General features: G+C 53.0%; 7 protein-coding genes across 7 annotated transcripts; 4 read left to right on the top strand and 3 right to left on the bottom strand.

Moving 5' to 3' along the window:
• Positions 1–152: 152 nt before the first annotated feature.
• ASPVEDRAFT_142616 (putative ABC multidrug transporter) lies at positions 153–4,770 on the bottom strand (the record flags this gene model as incomplete). Its single annotated transcript, XM_040807852.1, has 5 exons — positions 153–800; positions 850–1,083; positions 1,135–2,079; positions 2,132–3,667; positions 3,721–4,770. 5 exons carry the CDS (start codon positions 4,768–4,770, stop codon positions 153–155), a joined length of 4,413 nt encoding a protein of 1,470 aa, XP_040673092.1.
• A 420-nt stretch (positions 4,771–5,190) lies between these two features.
• Positions 5,191–7,607, top strand: ASPVEDRAFT_88585 (uncharacterized protein; the record flags this gene model as incomplete). The annotated part of the gene is made up of 8 exons (XM_040818361.1): positions 5,191–5,229; positions 5,279–5,302; positions 5,363–5,457; positions 5,505–5,635; positions 5,685–5,921; positions 5,966–6,255; positions 6,310–6,971; positions 7,028–7,607. 8 exons carry the CDS (start codon positions 5,191–5,193, stop codon positions 7,605–7,607), a joined length of 2,058 nt encoding a protein of 685 aa, XP_040673093.1.
• A 625-nt stretch (positions 7,608–8,232) lies between these two features.
• On the top strand, positions 8,233–9,238 carry ASPVEDRAFT_46675 (sulfurtransferase). The gene is made up of 2 exons (XM_040813614.1): positions 8,233–8,324; positions 8,377–9,238. The coding sequence occupies exon 2, from the start codon at positions 8,387–8,389 to the stop codon at positions 9,104–9,106; it is 720 nt and encodes a 239-aa protein (XP_040673094.1). The 5' UTR covers positions 8,233–8,324; positions 8,377–8,386; the 3' UTR covers positions 9,107–9,238.
• A 76-nt stretch (positions 9,239–9,314) lies between these two features.
• ASPVEDRAFT_46676 (FAD/NAD(P)-binding oxidoreductase) lies at positions 9,315–10,799 on the top strand. Its single transcript, XM_040813615.1, has one exon. The coding sequence runs from the start codon at positions 9,369–9,371 to the stop codon at positions 10,698–10,700; it is 1,332 nt and encodes a 443-aa protein (XP_040673095.1). The 5' UTR covers positions 9,315–9,368; the 3' UTR covers positions 10,701–10,799.
• On the bottom strand, positions 10,786–12,523 carry gprI (putative cAMP receptor (Car4)). The gene is made up of 5 exons (XM_040811219.1): positions 11,977–12,523; positions 11,724–11,925; positions 11,611–11,675; positions 11,386–11,561; positions 10,786–11,338 (listed from the first exon to the last, which is right to left on the bottom strand). Exons 1-5 carry the CDS (start codon positions 12,231–12,233, stop codon positions 11,097–11,099), a joined length of 942 nt encoding a protein of 313 aa, XP_040673096.1. The 5' UTR covers positions 12,234–12,523; the 3' UTR covers positions 10,786–11,096.
• A 657-nt stretch (positions 12,524–13,180) lies between these two features.
• Positions 13,181–15,036, bottom strand: ASPVEDRAFT_88589 (sugar porter family MFS transporter; the record flags this gene model as incomplete). Its single annotated transcript, XM_040818363.1, has 8 exons — positions 13,181–13,571; positions 13,620–13,826; positions 13,874–14,246; positions 14,294–14,357; positions 14,405–14,511; positions 14,558–14,773; positions 14,820–14,910; positions 14,980–15,036. The coding sequence occupies 8 exons, from the start codon at positions 15,034–15,036 to the stop codon at positions 13,181–13,183; spliced, it is 1,506 nt and encodes a 501-aa protein (XP_040673097.1).
• A 558-nt stretch (positions 15,037–15,594) lies between these two features.
• On the top strand, positions 15,595–18,283 carry ASPVEDRAFT_142568 (uncharacterized protein; the record flags this gene model as incomplete). Its single annotated transcript, XM_040807845.1, has 6 exons — positions 15,595–15,705; positions 15,904–16,239; positions 16,285–16,940; positions 16,972–17,092; positions 17,142–17,540; positions 17,588–18,283. 6 exons carry the CDS (start codon positions 15,595–15,597, stop codon positions 18,281–18,283), a joined length of 2,319 nt encoding a protein of 772 aa, XP_040673098.1.
• Positions 18,284–18,350: the final 67 nt, after the last annotated feature.

Genomic DNA, 18,350 nt, shown 5'->3' on the forward strand with positions numbered 1-18,350 from the left:
ATGTCCATTAAAAGGCTATCTATAACTCTATTTGCTTTGCGTATTAACAGTGACTGTGTATGTGCACGTCCCTTCCAGATCTAACTATATACCACACAGCATACCCGATGACGGAAAAGTCTGGATGAAACATTGTGATCCCATAGAATTCCCTACTCTGCCTTTTTCGCCCTTGGAACTCTGAAAAGTTTGTAGAAAGCAATAGCCGCAATCGTGTTGAAGATGATATACACCCACAGGAGCCCAAAATCGCGCCACCGATTGCCGTATTCAATGCTCACGCCGCTCAGAAAATCGTTGGTACGCTCCAAAGCGCAGAAGTTGCACGCCTCACCACCGATGGCATCCGGATTGATCACATATCCCCCATTGTTAGCTCGGTAGCTTTCCATATACCCCCCGCAGGTCATTCCAGACGGGGTCGAGAAAGACAAGACCTCGTTATCGGCACAGTGCATGGGAGCATCTCCGAGAGTCGCAGACAGCAAGGACGATACCAGATAAGTCATCGGGTTGACGCGGTACATGAAGATCCAAAACCGAGGAAGGGCATCTGGACCGGCGAGAATGCCGCAGAAAGCGTACATCATGATGAACAGGATATTAGACAGGGCCGATGCGATCTCCGCACTGTCCATGCCGGCGATCAACATATGCGCAAATGAACTGGCAAAAAGGAAAGCCGCCCATATGATGAGCATTGTCAGAGTGCTGCGGTAATGCACTGTGTCTGTATACTGCGCATTCTGGTACAGGCCCACGGGGTAGAACCAAACTAGAAAGCAGAAGACCGCCATTACCTATGCTAGCTGTCAGTACAAGATTTGCAATTTAGAAAGACAGACATACAGTGTTCCAAACAAACTCGACGGCAATGTTGGATAGAATGAAGGCCTGCCATGCATAAGTCTTCGACTGCCGCTCGCGCGATTCGTAGAGCATTCGCTGCGTAACAAATGATGGGACAATCTGCAGGATGAGCTGGACGACCACGAAGAGGAATATAAAGACACCAAACATTTGGTTCTGGAGGCCCTGCCGAGTATTGTCTGCTTTGAAGAAGGAGAACCCAATGAAGAGCGCCTGTAGAAACCGCATTAGTTATACTCAAGCACTGGACAGACGAGCACTTACACAGCCAACCGTCAGCAAGGCCTTTGAATAAATGTAGGATGGACTCCGCCAGTACTGCTGGAACACACGACGCCCAACCTGGACGAGCTGCTCAGAAAAGGGCGCTGCGAATTCAGCATAGCTGGACTTGTCGTTTGGATCCGAGATCGGTGAAGGCTTGCTGGCCAGCTCCCTTAGCTTTGCAAGCTCATTTTGTACCTCTTGATACTCAGCGCTGCTCCTCCATACAGCTGGCCAGTCAATGTCAGTCTGGGCCCCCGGTGCAGCGCCTATCACCTCCAGCATGTGTTCTGCAGGGTTCGCGCCTTGGGGGCAGGCAGAGCCACCATTGCGGACAAAGTAGTCCATCAGTGTGCCTGCTCCCTGGCCGACCTCTCCAAAATACACAGTTTTGCCACCCTTTGCGAGCAGCAGGAGTCTATCAAAGCGTTGGAATAACATGGCCGATGGCTGATGGATGGTGCAGAGAATCGCCTGTCCGTTCTTGGTCAGGGTCTCCATGAGATTGCAGATTGACCATGAAGTTTGACTGTCTAAACCAGAGGTAGGTTCATCAAGGAATAGCAATAGCTTCGGGCGAGCTGCCAGTTCAACACCGATTGTCAACCGCTTTCGCTGCTCGACATTAAGACCCTCACCAGGGACGCCGACTATGGCATCGGCGTACTCTCGCATGTTCAACAGGTCAATGACGGTCTCAACATAGGCCAGTTTCTCAGCACGGCTGTACTGCTGAGGCTGGCGGAGAATAGCACTGAACTCCAGCGCCTCGCGTACGGTTGAAGTATGGAGATGAAGATCCTGCTGCTGGACATAGCCTGTTTTCCGCTGGAAGGACTCATCGCGCGGTCTTCCGTCAACGAGCATGTTGCCTCCAACGACACCAACTGTCGTGCGACTTGCCAGGACGTCTAGCAGAGTCGTCTTTCCGGCGCCGGAAACGCCCTATATTATATGTCAGTGGGCTGCAATATAGCCGCGAACAGGATGTCCATACCATAAGAGCCGTCAGTGTCCCTGGCCGAATCCAGCCATCAACGTGGTCAAGGATACGCCTTGGTTCGCCTTTAATTTTGATGTCGTAGGTAACATCTTCCCAGTGGAATATGGAAGATTGCTTCTCAACCCCAGCTACCGTGCCAGCTTCCACGCCAGCACTCTTTTCGTTTTGAACAGACGATGCCACCTGCTCTTCGTCACTCTGATGCCGTTTTGTCCGAGCCTTCTGGGCCTTTCCACGGCGAAAGACGAGCACCTCGCCCTTGGACCGTTGAGAAGAGACTATTTCGGACGCAATTAAGTGACAAACCCCTAGGAAGACAGCGAGAGCGACGATGATTCCGAAGTTGCGCCAGCGATGGCTGTTCTCGTACTGATACGAAGAGCGCACAAAGTCGGTGCCCTGAACTACATCCGATCCTGGCATCGCGCCCACCGTCGAACACACCTTCTCCTGGAGGGAGACATTCTCGTAGCCGGGACCCGAGGGGACAAACGAGACGCAGGGGAACTGACGGTCGTGGAATTCATTCACCATGACCGCTTCAAAGCCGTAAGACACCGGATTCAGCCATCGGATCCACGAGGCCCAACCTCGCATGTAGCTGACCGGGATGGCAAATCCTGTGTATAGCACCAGCCCCATCAGTATGATCGAAGAGGGGGCTAGGGCCTGCTCAATGGACTTTGTCAAAGAGGCAAAGAAGCGGAAGAACATGGACATGCCCATCATCATGGAAAAGGAGACCAGGAACATAAAGAAGAATGCGCCTGGCTCGCGTCGCAGATTGCCCATGAAGTAGAGGACCAGGTTAGTGAGCAGGGAGTTTGTGATCTTGTAGGGCATGTCCATGATCATCGACGAGATGGCCTCAGCACTCGGATGGTAGAGGGCATACCGGTTGTGCTTCTCGACGATTGTTCGCTTCTCGTACAGCGAGAGGATCTCGAGCATGCTAGAGAAGGCATTCAGGAGCACCATCATGAACAGAAGAGCCCCACGAGAGAAGAACGACGAGGTGTCTCCGGGGAGGTTATAGAAGACGCTTGCGATAATCAGGGCCTCGAAGAAGTTCCCAATGAGCATGGCCAGCGTTACGCTGGGGTCGTTCTTCAACCGTTGGAAGTCTCTCCACAGGCAGAGGCGGATCTGTCCCCAGTATGACAAGGTGTATGGGGACTTTGTCCGCTGTTTCTTTGACTTTTCAGCGCGTCGAGAGGAAGAGAAGAGGTCAAGATCCCCTGCATTAAAGGGGTGCTCGGTGGTGTACTGCTCGATTTCGCGTAGCAGCGCCTGGCGCTCAGCACTTTCTTTCCACCGTTTCGCAAAGTCGTCGGACGTCCTGGGCACCAGATTCTCAAATCCCGGTCGGATAATGCGTTCTATGGGGCTGGACATGGAGGTGAGGAAGTCCGGAGTGGTTTGGGCCTCGGGGCATATAAATCCCAGCTGTATAAAGTACTCCTTGGCTGCCTGCGCAGGACCAAAGTAAATCTGCTTGCCTTCGTACAGGACCGTGACTTTATCAAATATCTAAATTTGTCAGTATGCCCAGTATACACTATAAGACCAACAGTAGGGCTCACCTCATAGGCCGCCTGGGGAGCTTGATAGATGGCGACACAGGAAGTCACCCCGAAGACATCGCCTTGAGTCCGCAGGGTCCTGCAGAACTCAACAGCGTTCGCACTGTCAAGCCCTCGAGTGCTGTTGTCCCAGCACTGCAGCGGGGCGTAGCTGAGCGCCGCCTCTGCAATTGTGACTCGCTTCCTCTCTCCTCCGCTGACGCCCCGGACGAAGTCATTGCCAACTTTGGTGTTGATCGTGTGCCCGATGCCAAACGTAGCCATAATAACGTCCCGTAGATGTGATGCATATTCCTGCCGACTCATGCCTCCGGGGATCTGGCGAGGCGTGCGCGAGAGAGCTGCAAAATACAGAGTGTCCCCGACGGCCAGCTGGGGGTAGTGAGCATCCACCTCGGCCGTGTAGATGGCCTCACCACGAAAGTGCGCCGCCATCTGCTTTGGGGTAATCCCCTGGTAGTTGACGTACGATGTCGGGTCTACCTCGAAGCCATGGGTTTCCTGGGCAATCGTCTTCAGCAGAGTTGAACAGCCAGAACCGGGCGGCCCCAGAACACATAGTTGCTCGCCTGGAAGCAGCAGCGCATCGACGCCCTGAAGAATGTCAATCCGTTGCTTTTTCCCACCAAGCCACTGTCGGGCGAGGGTTGGCAGCTTCAGAAATGCGTTTCCAACACTCATCTGGTAGTCGACCGGACTTCCATAGCCCACCACATTCAAGTTCTTGACCGCGAAGCCTGCAACGCGCGGTGGAGGTGCGTCATCTGAGCTGTATCGAACATCGTAAAAGGCCTTTGCCCATTCTCTAGCGTTGAATTTGGGGTTCTGGGGGTCCAGGACGGCGTCTTTGTCTGTTGCAAAGGGAGGCTGGTGATGGGGCTGTTTCGAGCGTGCACTCAGCGAGCGGGCCAAATTGGCTACCTCGCGGTCGCCTTGAGCTTGATTATCGGTCAAAGTCGCTCTTCCCTCAGAGTCTGAGTCGCAGCTGTTGGCGCGAGTGCGACTACCAGAGCTAAAGGCTCGGCCGTCTGTGGTGGGAGTGGACGCCATGCTAAGGATGAGGACATGGCGACACAACAGGCTGCGAAAACATCGCTTTTGTTATATACAGCTCCCGTGTCGGCCGGGTCCCGCGGCCTCGGTGCCTCGCGCCTTAAATGTCCGCGAACAAGCTCTGCATTGCATTGCGAGAGTGGCTCTGGTTACGCCGAGAATCTGGCCGGGGCCCGCGCGCACCGAACAGTCTCAGCCTTCCTTTCATTCCCAAAGCCAGCCCCTTGTAGCCCAATAATAAACTACGATGAAATCAAAATTTGCTCAGATCTCTCGTGCCAAGTCCAGTAATCCGAAAGCCCGAAAATCCGAGTATTCTGGGCGCGAGACTGCTCTTTGCGGACAGGCGGCCTGATATCAGTCCGATGCCCTCTTTCACAATCACTCAATAGCCCGAGTCCGGTTCTCGCCTCGGAAATGCAGTCATACGCGGCCTCTTTTCGCATAAAGCTCTCGGTAATATCTGTAATGGTGAGATGAGCGGGCGGGTCTAACGCTATTATAGTGCGCCAGGTGCAGAGATCGAAAGGTCTGCACGTTAGACGTTAGATCAACGATATTTTGACTACTAACTACGGATACACTTCAGCTGAAATGCGATCGAGGGGAGCCAGAATGCAGACGATGCCAGGCCAGTGGTGTGCAGTGCCTGTATCCTGAGAAGCGGAAGGCCCGGGGGTCGCGGTGAGTATCCTCCTCCAGCATATTCACAGTCTAACCCTATACCTTAGACAGAGGACCGAAATCCACCGTCTCGACCACCGGCTGGAGGCCTTGGAGGAGCGCCTGAAGAGAGCTTCGCCATCAACACAGGGCAGTGAGACCGCTCCACCAAATCTCGAACCGGGGCCGGGCCATGATAGTATGCAGAGTGCAGTTCCATTTCTTCGGCCGGACGCTGACAGCGGCAGCTTTCTTATATAAAATGGTCAGCGGTGCGAAGGACAGCATTGAAGGCCTCACAAACCAGAATCGCTTGGCCTCGAAGCCCCCGTCGCCCTGGGCGCAGTCCACCGTAACTAATGCAATCACACGGCTGGACACGGCATTAGACCAGCTGGCTGCTCCAAGCCCTCGACCAGGCAGAGATGTGGTAGACAGCCGCAGAGGCCATCTGCTGCTTGGTGATGTAAAACGATACATGGACAGTATGTTTGTCGCTAAACAACACAGCCACCGCTGACGGTCGTAGCCTTTCTAGATACGGTCCTACCGCACATCTCCATGTTCCACTCATTCTCGGCGGTCGTTGATCCAGAGTTCTTGAGAGCAATGCCCCATATAGTCGATTCCCCATATGCTCAGGTTGATCCCGTAATGCGAGTGATATACTACAGCGCCATCTACTTCGGCCAGAGTGTCGGGACCGACGGCGAGAAACGACTGGGGACAAGAACCTACTACCTTTGCCTTCAGTCGGTGCCCAAATGGCTGGAGTCCGCGAAAGGAACGCAGTTGGACGTCCTTGCTGCCTCTGTGGTTGTAAGCTCGTTTTATCCAGGCTGGCTCTAGACCCCCTACTAATGATCGATCCAGGCGTGGCTGGCTATCAACAACTTTGACTATCATCTAGCATGGCAGTTCCACCGCGAGGCCTGTCGATTCGGCGATCTCCTGGGGATTCACAATGTAGACCTAAGCCCAGCTTGCTCGCCCGAGGAAGAAACTGCAAAAGAAACCCAGCGTCGACTGCACTGGTTCTTGGCCGAAATCGATTTCCTTTTCCGGGTCTGGTACGACAAGCCCAGGGCCCTCCGCTGTCCACCAACTCAAGTCCGCCTGCCTGCTATCATCTCACCGGCGACTGTGCAGCCAAAACGTAGTGGCTGCGCGCTCTTCATCGTGTGGTCGCGGGTGCTCTTCATCCTTAACGACTACTTCGACACTGTCGAGACCGTCACGCAAGGAGAACTTTCCCGGCAGATAGATCACTACTGTAACCAGCTTATAGAGCTCCATAATGATTGGGATCTGTTGACGGTGGCCAGGTCATCCAGGCTAGGCCCGCTCGAATGCTGGATGTATGTTGAGACTATCATTGCCTTCCACAGCATCATCATCATTATGCGGCGCAAGGTCACGGAAGCAGACCAGGCAACACACCCGCAGGCAGTCCAGTCTGCCAGGGCAATCATCAGCATCGTCCACGAGTGGTCAGGGAAAGATCTCGCCGAATATGGAGGGTGTTTTAATACGCAGTAAGTGTATAATCCCCAAGACCGGCTCTCTTGCTTATAGCACTTAACATAACCAGCTTCATCTCATTCTACCCGTTCTGCGCTTTCTTCACGCTCTACTACCATATCCTTTCGTCGACCGACCTCGCCGAGTGTGAAAGCGACATCTGTAGTTTGGAGGCTCTTGTAGGAATCATGGCGGATATAGCTTCTGTCCGGCCCGACTTCGTCCCAATTGCGAATGCTCTGGGGGCATTAAATGATGTCTCACGGGCAGTTCACTCCGGTCAAGCCCCTGCGCAGGGCCTCACGGTGGTCTTTCAGGGGCCGCAGCCGGCAGCGACAGATCCTGGCTCGTCCAACACTCATGGGCAAGGTGATGGCCAAGTTCCTCTCCAGCCCGGCCCTGATCTCCCCCTTCCACCGTTCGAGTCAATGCAGAGTTTCTCAGCGGACGTCCCCCTGCAAGCGGAGGCCCAACTTGATGATATATTCGGCATTCCCTTTGAGCTTCAACACCAGGTTGCCCTTGACTGGAACGGGCCTGACCCAGCCAGGCCTGGGACCGCGCAGTCGCTGGCGGAACCGGTAGAGTTTGTACGGGCGATTGAGAGCGAGCTCATCTGGCGGAACTGGCACGAGAGCTGGTGGAATTGATGTTTAAATATAACAAAGGTTAAACTCTTGTATTTGGAGGCCAAAAATGTTCCCAGCCCTGTAGTATGAAGATCCATCCAAGCGGCGAGCGGGACACAGCCAATTTTAACTAATTGGCCCTGGGTTTTACTGTACTGTGACTATCGGGTCGGGCGGCTCCATGGACGAGCTTGATCGAAAGGGCATAATTAGCTAGGAATACAGGAGTTGCCAACATACACCCCAGGCCAGTTAACGTCACGTATCGGTTCGCCGCCATTTGTGGGAAGATGTGCGGATCGCCTGCCCTTCCAATTTGCCGCAGCATTGTACTGGGCCATTGAGCAGCGATTTGTGTCTTGGGACAAGAGAATGAGAATAGAGGATGATAACGAGTCTGACTTGTTAGGAGGGACAGGAGCTTTATATACAAATCTGAGACAAATATTTATCTCCTTGCTTTATCTTACATATTTATCCTCCTTGCTTGCTTGCATGCTGGACTTGGTACGGTACCGTATCGTAACGATACCGACAAATCCACATCAAATTCCGAATTTGCAACCACCACACAACACACACAATGGACGCCGCGACACCCTTTCCTTCTCTGCTGGTCTCGCCAGATGAGCTGCACTCTGCTCTTGCAGGCTCGTCGCCGCGGCGCATCATTCCGGTCGCCGCTGGCTCAGCTTCCCATCTCCTCTCGTACCAGAATCACCACATACCGGGGTCGATGTAAATATATATTCCTCCAGCACCAACGTAAATGCATTAACTCGGTAACTAGATTCTTCAACATGGACGAGATAAAAGCTATTGAATCTCCTTATCCGCAAATGCTTCCCTCAGCTTCACATTTCGCTAAATGCATGACTGAGCTGGGCCTTCGTCCGGACGATGTCCTGGTGGTCTACGATACACTGGAGGTGGGACTCTACTCCTCGCCTCGCGTGGCATGGGCCTGTCGTCACTTTGGACAGCGAGACGTTCACGTCCTAAACAACTTCCCTCGCTACCTCAGCCAGGGCCTTCCTGTTGCTACGGGGACATTGGCTGTACTGCCCCGTTCTCAACCGGACTATCCCGTTCACGAGAGAGATCCACGAGAGGTAATATCCTACGACGAGCTGCATGACCTCATTCTTTCAAAAAGGGCGCAGGAGGAATTCCAGATCATCGATGCGAGAATTCCCGGCCGGTTCTCCGGAGCTGAACCCGAGCTCAATCCATCCCTGCGGTCCGGTCACATACCTTCGGCGCTGAACGTCCCGCTAGCGTCGATCCTCGGGGAGGACAAGGTTATACTGCCGGCAGAGGAGCTGAAGGCTCGGTTCCAGACGGCAGGAGTAGATGGGCAACGACCGGTGATTCTAACGTGTAATTCCGGAGTGACTGCGGCCGCGTTGGACCTGGCGTTGCAGCTGAGTGGCTATGAGATGGAGCGCAGACTGTACGATGGGAGCTGGATGGAGTGGACCCGACGCGCAGAGGACGACCTAGTTACAGTGTCTGAATAGCTGTTTCTGCATAGTTCAAATAAAGACAATAAAGATAATAACCAGAGACAATGGCGATTTGTTTATAGCGTCATGTGACTTTCTTCCGCCTTGGGAAGGTCCCGTGACTGCGGGGTGCCTGCCGCGATCGGAGTCCGCTTACTAACAGATCTGACGATTCGCTGACTCAGCATCTCTCCCCGCCACTGCAGCATCCCCGATTTCGCATCACGCATCAATTTTTCTCGCCGCAAGGAGACGGTGTACACGACCATCCATCACAATGATGCGCCCTCAATTGGCATCTGCTCTTCAGGCTGCCCGCTCAGCTAGCCGGGGCTTCGCGACAGCGTCCCCCGTTACCTCTGCGGCGCGCAACCACAAAGTCGTGGTCATTGGCGGAGGCACTGCTGGTCTGGCCATCAGTCACCAGCTGCTGCGCTCCGGTCGTTTTGTCAAGGATGACATTGCCGTTGTTGATCCTGCCATCTGGCACCACTACCAGCCCGGTTGGACGCTGGTCGGTGGTGGTGTGAAGACCCGAGAGCAGTTGCGCCAGCCGCTGCATGGCCTGATCGACCCCAAGCTCAAGTTCTACAACGAGAGTGTTGGCACATTTTCTCCGGAGGAAAACTACATCACGCTGGGCAACAGCAACAAGATCAACTACGACCATCTCGTTGTGGCTCCTGGTATCACCCTCGACTTTGGGAGCATCAAGGGCTTGTCTGAGGCGCTGGCAGCCCCGGACTCTTCAGTCTCGACCGTCTACTCATATGATACCTGTGCCAATGTCTTCCCCTCGATTGAGAAGCTGCAGAAGGGCTCTGCCATCTTCACCCAGCCCGCTGGTGTCATCAAGTGTGCTGGTGCTCCCCAGAAGATCATGTGGCTTGCCCTCGACTACTGGAAGAAGGCTGGTCTGTACAACCCCAGCAACCCTGCTGCGTCGCCCATCAAGATCTCGTTCGCCACTGGCACCCCAACCATGTTCGGTGTCCCCAAGTACAGTGCCAAGCTCGAGGAGCTACGCAAGGAGCGTGGTGTTGAAGGACTCTTCCAACACGACCTCATTTCCATCGAAGGCAAAAAGGCCACCTTTGCTCGGCCAAACGGAGAATCCAGTGTCACTAGGGACTTTGACCTCCTGCATGTTGTACCGAAGATGGGCCCCCACGGGTTTGTCAAGAACAGCACCCTCGCCAACTCGGCCGGCTATGTCGACGTTGACGACGCTACTACCCGCCACAAGAAGTACAGCAATGTCTGGTCCGCTGGCGATGCATCTAGTCTCCCTACCTCCAAGACGGCCGCCGCAGTCACGGCTGAGGCGCCCGTTCTCGTCCAGAACTTGCTCCGCTCGATCGACGGCAAGGAGCCCGATGCTGCGTACGATGGGTATACCTCATGCCCGCTCACGACAGAGTACGGCAAGGTTCTCCTCGCAGAATTCAAGTACGGCGGGGTCCCTAAGGAGACATTCGGCAACTGGTTCGGAATCGACCAGGCGATCCCGCGAAAGGAGTTCTATCAGCTCAAGAAGCACTTCTTCCCGTGGGTTTACTACGAGTCGATGGTGAGTGGCAAGTGGGGAGGACCCAAGGGCTGGCTGTAAATTAAACCATGTATTTCTAGATAGAGAATTAATAATAGAACGGTCGTTCGTTCGGACCATAGGACCCAGTACCGTATTGCTACAAGGCCGTCAAAGTGATGCCGCTCGATCCAACGAACTGGGGCAAGAGAGCGAGAAGGGCCCGGTTGTTTATACAGACATTCCTAAGTGGTAGGCAGTTACTGGAGGCGAGAGACTCTATTGTAGCTTCGGGTTAGTATGAACAGGTAACAGATTGTGAGAAGTCTATCCACTTATTTAGACCGAATAGTATTTCCGAACTATAAGTTATAAGCCATAATTCATTATTAAATAGTCCCAAACGCCTTTCCTACCATATCCAAGCCGAATCCAGCCGACCCTTATTATATCCAATATAAACCACCATGCTATACATCATCTCCGCCCCTTGGAGCGCAGTGTGACGAAAATGATACCGTTCCAGAACCCTCGTAGAGAATTAAGCGCAGCGACGCTCACCATAAGTGCATAGGGTTCCTGACCCGGATACCTGAATGCGTAGATGCGATTGATTGTTGCCGCGACCCAGGTCGTTAACAGCGCGAGGAAGAAGAGGAAGGGCATGAGGAGGAACTTTCGCATAGATACGCCCGATTGATGACGACGGACTATACGAGCTGGAATGCCGTTAGTCGGTGTTAAGTCACGACTTGGGTGATCTTACTCTCAAAGCTCTTCCCATCATGATCCTCTTGTGTTCGCACGACAGAGCCATTGCTTGCAGAGGCTGTGGACGACAGGGCCAGACAGTCGTTGCGAGTGAGCATCAACTCATGCCTCAGCTTGAATATCTCGCGAGCGATGAACAGATACAGCACGAAGGAAAGAATGATAATAAACCTGGTCCGGTCAGTTTTTGCTTTTTAGCTGTACTGGTGTAGAGGCCCACCATATTGGCCCGTAGTAAAATATTATGCGAAACAGCACCCATTTGGGGGATATCGAGCACCAGAACTATAATAACAATCAGCACTAGACTGAGGCAGGATAACCACTACTAACCGTCACGCCTCCGTACAAGGGGCCGTTCTCTGCATTGCGCACGAAGAGGAACACGAATGCCGGAATGAAGGTCAATGTCGTAATGACTGCAAAGTATTTCTTCTCCAGCTTGCGAAGTGCCTCGGGCTCGTAGTGGTAGAAGACGACGAGCACAACGTCGATGGTCATGGCGAGCGTCCAAAGGACATCGGCAACGGGGAACCTGCTCTGTTAGACCAGGGTTTGACTACCTGGATACTTATAGGAAGCATACATCTGCAGACAGAACGCCTGGAAGCGGCACAACCCCGACTCGTCGCCGGCAATTGGCCCGCTGACGGATATCATCGTGGCGATAAAGTCGAACAGATTGTAAAATGCATTCATGAGCATGATCCGATGCGTCGGACTGCGGAAGTTCGGAGAATAGCAAAAGGTCACGAAGATGGTGGCCACGCCCAGGAGCGACAGGGAAGAGGCCGTCCGCCCAGCAATGGACAGCCGGTGCAGCTGGTGGTCAGAAAGCTTCATCGTGAGCTTGGTGTCCCTTGGCAGGGACCGATAGATCTTGGATACTGTGCCCTGATCAAGGGTCCGACGAGATCCATGAGACGTGCAGATGTCGCATATCTATGGCAAGAAAGTGCACCAAGCCGGCGAGAGACATCGTGACAGAATGGCTGAGATGGCGCGAGTGATAGAGAAAAGCAAAGAGATCGGATTGTACTTCGCAGCAATTGTGCGATCTGGAGCGCTATTACGCCATCAGCGGCAGCTGTGATAGCCCGTCAACAGCTCCACTACCGGCGCTTGCTTGCTTTTTCTTCCTCCTCGGATTGCCGCGGCGTGAGATTGCGAGTGCGATCCCAGTGCTCTGGTTCCAAATAGACAGAGAAATCAGGATGTTGCGGTGTTAAGACCATTAAGGTGGAGATATCCTCCATCGTTTGTGGTCGAGCTGATACCCCTATCCACATCAGCCCCGTAGTAGATCGCAGCCAGAAAACGGCATCGGGGGTGCCCGCCTGTCAAGGGCTCGAGCCGAGAAATGACAATCCCAAAGTTGGACCCTGCGCGAACAGAGAAGATCTCATCGCCGGCGAGATGTCGCGATGGCAGCCCTATCCCGTTTGATGCCCGCCCTCAACCGAATGATCGACACGAGCACGAGCTTGATTTCAACAATTCATGCGGCATCAGCGGTTATGACCTGTCACTGCCGCTGCAGTTTCACACCCAGAAATAGCGCAGTGAGCGTGGCTATGCTGGCACGTTCAGGGGCCGCCACTCGTGCCCTGTCCCTGGCCGGGCGACCCATTCGTTACCAGCGAGATCAAAATTAAAGCATGACTCAGATCGAACATGTGTATTATTATTGAATGATGTGATTTCCCTGCGGGATTTGTGGGTTCGCGTGTTCGCCTGCCTGAATGGTTCGTTTACATACTGCAAGGGCACAGTCCATCAACGTCGCAGCATCACTTTCGCTCCTCCACCTGCTCCTCCACTTGCTCCTCCACTTGGTCCCCTCGCTCGACCGTCCCAGTAGCCTGGATCTTCTCGCGCATTTGCTGGAGATCAGCGACCACGACGTCCTCTCCAAAGATCTCGCCGATCTCCTCCAACGTCTTGCCCTTGGTCTCCGGGAAGTAAAAGAACACCGTGATGGCCCCGACAATATTCGTACATAAAAACAGTGCATAATATTTATATCCGACATTATCAAACGCAACCGGAGAGACCTGGTTAAAGATGATGTTGATGAGGACGTTACAGACGACCGAAATGGACGAGCCCTTTGCCCGGATGGCCATCGACATGATTTCGGGGACATAGATGTAGTGGATCGAGTTGTATCCCAGGGAGTATCTGCAAATAGTCAGCTCCTGCAACAGCTGCAATTGAATTTATGCATACATCATTGAGAAGCAGAAGATGAACGCAATGGTGAACCCTTTGGCAACCATGTTATCGCTACCCACGAAACCGCCTGAGAGACCCATGACGAGAGCCATGTCCAGCGACATAACTATTCCTGTAATCCAAAGGGTCTTCTTGCGACCCCAAGTGTCAACATAATACAGACAGACCAAGTTCGCCAGTGGTCCGACAAGGCCGTAAATACTGCGACTGTCAGTGCACCGAACTCAAGAAAGTAGAGACATAGATACCCCGCAAGCATTGTGACATTGTGTCCCTCCATCCCCAGTCCCTTATAAAGGTCTGTCTGATAGTAGTTTATCACGTTGATTCCCGATAGCTGCGTGAACGCCTGAACGAGGACAGCGAGGACCAGGCGCTTTCGGTTGCTGGGCCGGTTGAAGAGGTCTGCCCACCCAGCAACGTATTGGGCCTTTTCGAAGTGTAATTGCTCTCGCATCTGATGGAACTCTGCTCGTACTGACGAGTCATCTTCATGTTTGTTGCCATGGAGGCGTTTGATGACTGCGAGGGCCTCATCGTCGCGATCTTGCTCGAGCAGCCAGCGGGGCGAATATGGCAACCAGAAAATACCCACGAGGATGATCAGGGCCGGAAGACATTCTGAAGCCAATTAGCTCTATCGTATAGCATACTGGCTAGAACCGTACGGAAAGCAAGAGGAAACCGCCATTGAAATTCGCCGGTTGCATACGAGCAGCCAAACCCTACCCACTACCAGAGTCAGATACACCACCAAGTAGAAAGCAGCAGGGACATACATTTGCCACAGCAAATCCAAATCCGACAAACTGCGCATGCAGACCAGCAATCAGACCGCGTTTATGTGACGGCGCGATCTCCGAGTTGTAGATTGGAATCGTCATGTCTGCACTGATCAGTTACTGCTACTATGCCACCAGCGACACACGCACTCATTATGCCAACAGCGAACCCGCCCACAATCCGTCCGGCGATCAGCATACCGACGTGGACGGTGGCGGCCTGAATTATTCCAGCAATCAGCGCAATCACCGCCCCGATCGCGATGGTTTTCTTTCGTCCCAGGGCATCCGCACTCCAGCCGGCGAAGAACACGCCGAAGACAGTGCCTGCTCCAAAAGTGCTCACGACGGCTCCTTTAATGCTTGCTAAAGGCTGTTAGACATGACGGCAGAGTGATACAGGCGAACTGACGCGTAAATGGCGCAAAATAATCCAAGAACTCTGGCTGCGCGATGACCGTCGATACAATGCCCGAGTCGATACCGTACAATAGGGAGCCAACCTACACATACCATGCAATTAGCATCATAAAGTCCAACTGTGTAAAGCTTCAAGTATTAAGGATGTCTACCGCAGCGAAAAGACCGCAGGCCCATGTGTAGGCGTTGATGCTTAGATGCGCCGTCATAGCTAACTGACAGCCTCAAGTGCTGATAAAAAGAAAAAGATGACGCTGCATTTGACGGGATATGGGATATAAGATATTATATATCTATTTAAATAACCGGCACGAATACCAAAGCTTCTCCTGACATTAACTTGCCCTCGTAAGGATTCGCCGGCGAGTGCAGGCTAAATCCAAGGCCAGTTGGAGTCATCCGATCAGATCCAGCAAGACAGTTCGGAATGCTTCCAGACTGAGAGATCAGAGACTGTGCGATGGAGGCAGTGATACGATATCTGCACCCCAGATCCAAGGCCAGGACCCCACGCGGGGTCTTGGTATTCGGTCCGCCCAGACGCGAAGGACCAAATGTTGGAGTCAAGCACAAGTAAGCTCATTCTTGACTGGATAGTCGGCTAAAGAGCTGTCTGATAAAAATATCCGTCGCCTAAAATGACTCGTCATGTCCAATATCTGGTGGTCTGGTAGCCGAAAGCCGGCGATGTCCTCGGCATACATTAAGATCACCGTCGACGTATAGATTCACGTTCACTGTCTCGCCGTTAAGTCAAAGTTCGCAATATGGTAAAGTTCTCGCATGGCTGCTGGCATCCAGCGCCAGACACTCTCATCGACTGGGCTGTTGAGACGGTTGTCGCTGAAACTCGCAGCGAGGAACTGCATTTTGTCACAGTATGAACAGGCATAAACCGATTCATATAGCGCATGAACTGACCAGGGCAGTCCTCTAAACCAATTAACCACCGCGGGGATACACTGAACAACCCGACTTTGACCCATTCCCTGAGCTCTCCAGTCGACCGTGTCCTCTATCTGTCCTCTGCCCATTGGACGAGACAGAAAAGCGTCACCCAAGGACCGCACTTTGAGCTGTTTCCTGGAGGAAAGCCAGGCCGTACATCTGCTGTCCACACCAGCAAATCGGCAGAGGGCCTGAGCCTGGAAGAAGGCAGTCTTTCTGCGTCTGTGGATACCCGCCCAAAGTCGTTCGATGTCAGCTTCCATGCAAATGGTAGGCTCCTCACCAAGCTGGGCTGGCGCTCAATTGGCTATGTCAAGCAGGGAACAACAGCACTGCACCCTAGAGCAAGCTATCTTGACCCCAACAAGGGCCAGAGATGGGTGACTTACCAGCTGCAGCTCGGGGTTGGTGACAAGGTCTACGGTCTAGGCGAGCGCTTCGGGCCTTTCGTCAAGAATGGACAAGTAGGCATTGTTAACCGCACTTCTATATTCAGCTAATTCCCATAGAGCATTGAAATCTGGAACGAAGACGGCGGCACTGGCTCAGAACTGACATACAAGAACATCCCCTTCTTCGTCACCTCTGCTGGATACGGCGTCTTCATCCCTACGTCGAACTTCATCTCTTTGGAGATCCAGTCTGAGCGGACAACGCGAGTCAACATATCTGTCCCTGGAGAGTCTCTCGCAATGTATCTGATCTACGGTCCAGACCCAAAGTCTATTGTAGAGCGATATACGACCATTACAGGCAAGCCGGCACTCCCTCCTGCGTGGACGTTCGGGCTCTGGCTGAGCACCAGCTTCACAACCGAGTATGACGAAGCTACTGTCACATCCTTTCTAGATGGGATGGCAGAGCGTGGAATTCCTGTTAGCGCGTTCCATTTCGACTGTTTCTGGATGCCCGGGTTCAAGTGGTGTGATTATGAGTTTGACATAGACTACTTTCCGGATGCAAAGGGGCAGCTGGAACGCATTAAGAACCGTGGAATACACGTACGTGGTTATTGCCTGAATACTTCATCAGCACTGACCGAATGTAGATTTGTGTATGGATCAATTCCTACATTGCGCAAGAGAGCTCTATATTCGAGGAGGCTGCAGATAAGGGCTATTTCCTCAAGAGAAGAGACGGCAGCGTGTGGCAATACGACTTTTGGGTAAGAATCTACTCTGTTAAATCTTATATAGCGCTTACACTGGAGACCAGCAAGCCGGCATGGGGTTTATTGATTTCACCAACCCAGAAGCCTGTGACTGGTATCAGGGCAAGCTTCAAGCACTGATTGATATAGGCGTCGACTCTTTCAAGGTAACCTACCTTCATTAGTATTAAATAATGTCTCTAATCAAACTGACAGACCGACTTTGGCGAGCGCATCCCTACAGGCGACGTTGTATACTTTGACGGTTCTAGTCCCGAGAAGATGCACAACTACTACTCCTTCCTCTACAACAGGGTCACCTTCGAAGTCCTGGAGCGGAATTTCGGTGCGAACAAAGCAGCTCTCTTTGCTCGCTCTGCAACAGCCGGTTGCCAGCGATTCCCGGTGCACTGGGGCGGCGATCCCTACAGCACGTTCGAGGCCATGGCCGAAACCCTTCGCGGTGGAATGAGTCTGGCACTTTCTGGCTTTGGCTACTGGGCTCATGACATCGGTGGGTTTGAGGGCAAGCCTGATCCTGCTCTGTTCAAGCGGTGGATTGCATTTGGGCTATTCTCCAGCCATTCCCGGCTACATGGCAGTGGTAGCTTTCGAGTAAGATAAACATCCGAAATCTCGGAAAAACGCTGACTGGGAAATAGGTCCCTTGGTTGATTGACGAGTCTGGTGAAGCGGACAGAGCCTTGAAGCACTTCGTACACGCTAAGCACTCGCTCATGCCATATCTCTACTACAGCGCTATTGAAACACACAAAACTGGAGTCCCCATGCTGCGTGCACTATTCATGGAGTACCCCGACGACCCCATAGCCTGGTATCAGGATATGCAGTATTTCTTGGGCGATAGCCTGCTGGTTGCACCGGTGTTCAATGCGGAGGGCGATATCCAATACTACCTCCCCAAGGGAGATTGGTATGGTATCCTAGACGAAAAGATGCGCACTGGTGGTGGCTATTTGACCGAGAAGCACGATTTCTTCTCTCTGCCCGTACTCCTGCGTCCGGGCCGTGCTATATTCCGCAGCTTAAGCACGGACTTGGGCGGCGTGGTCTACGACTGGAGCAAGGACGTGATACTCCTGGTGAACTGGGTGCAGGGAATGGACACGACAGCTCGCATTGCAGACTTCGAGAGCTCTGGAGAGGTGAAGCTGGCGCTGAGAGTCCGCGACACAGATGAAGGAACCACTGCTGAGGTTATACAGGGCATCATTGCTACACCCATGCAGATCAAGGTGGTGAATAAGCGTATTGAGTCTGCTGATGTGGAGGTTGTTGGCGATAGTATCCTCCGTGTGCATGAGGGAGTCTCGCTCGTTTCATTCACACTGAACTAGATTACAACCTTTTGTTATATATATGAAAGTGGCTATAGAAGTAGTTTGGTGGTACGGGGCCAAGATA

The sequence above is a fragment of the Aspergillus versicolor genome (assembly GCF_001890125.1).
Source record: "Aspergillus versicolor CBS 583.65 unplaced genomic scaffold ASPVEscaffold_13, whole genome shotgun sequence".
NCBI classification, from domain to species: Eukaryota; Fungi; Ascomycota; class Eurotiomycetes; order Eurotiales; family Aspergillaceae; genus Aspergillus; species Aspergillus versicolor.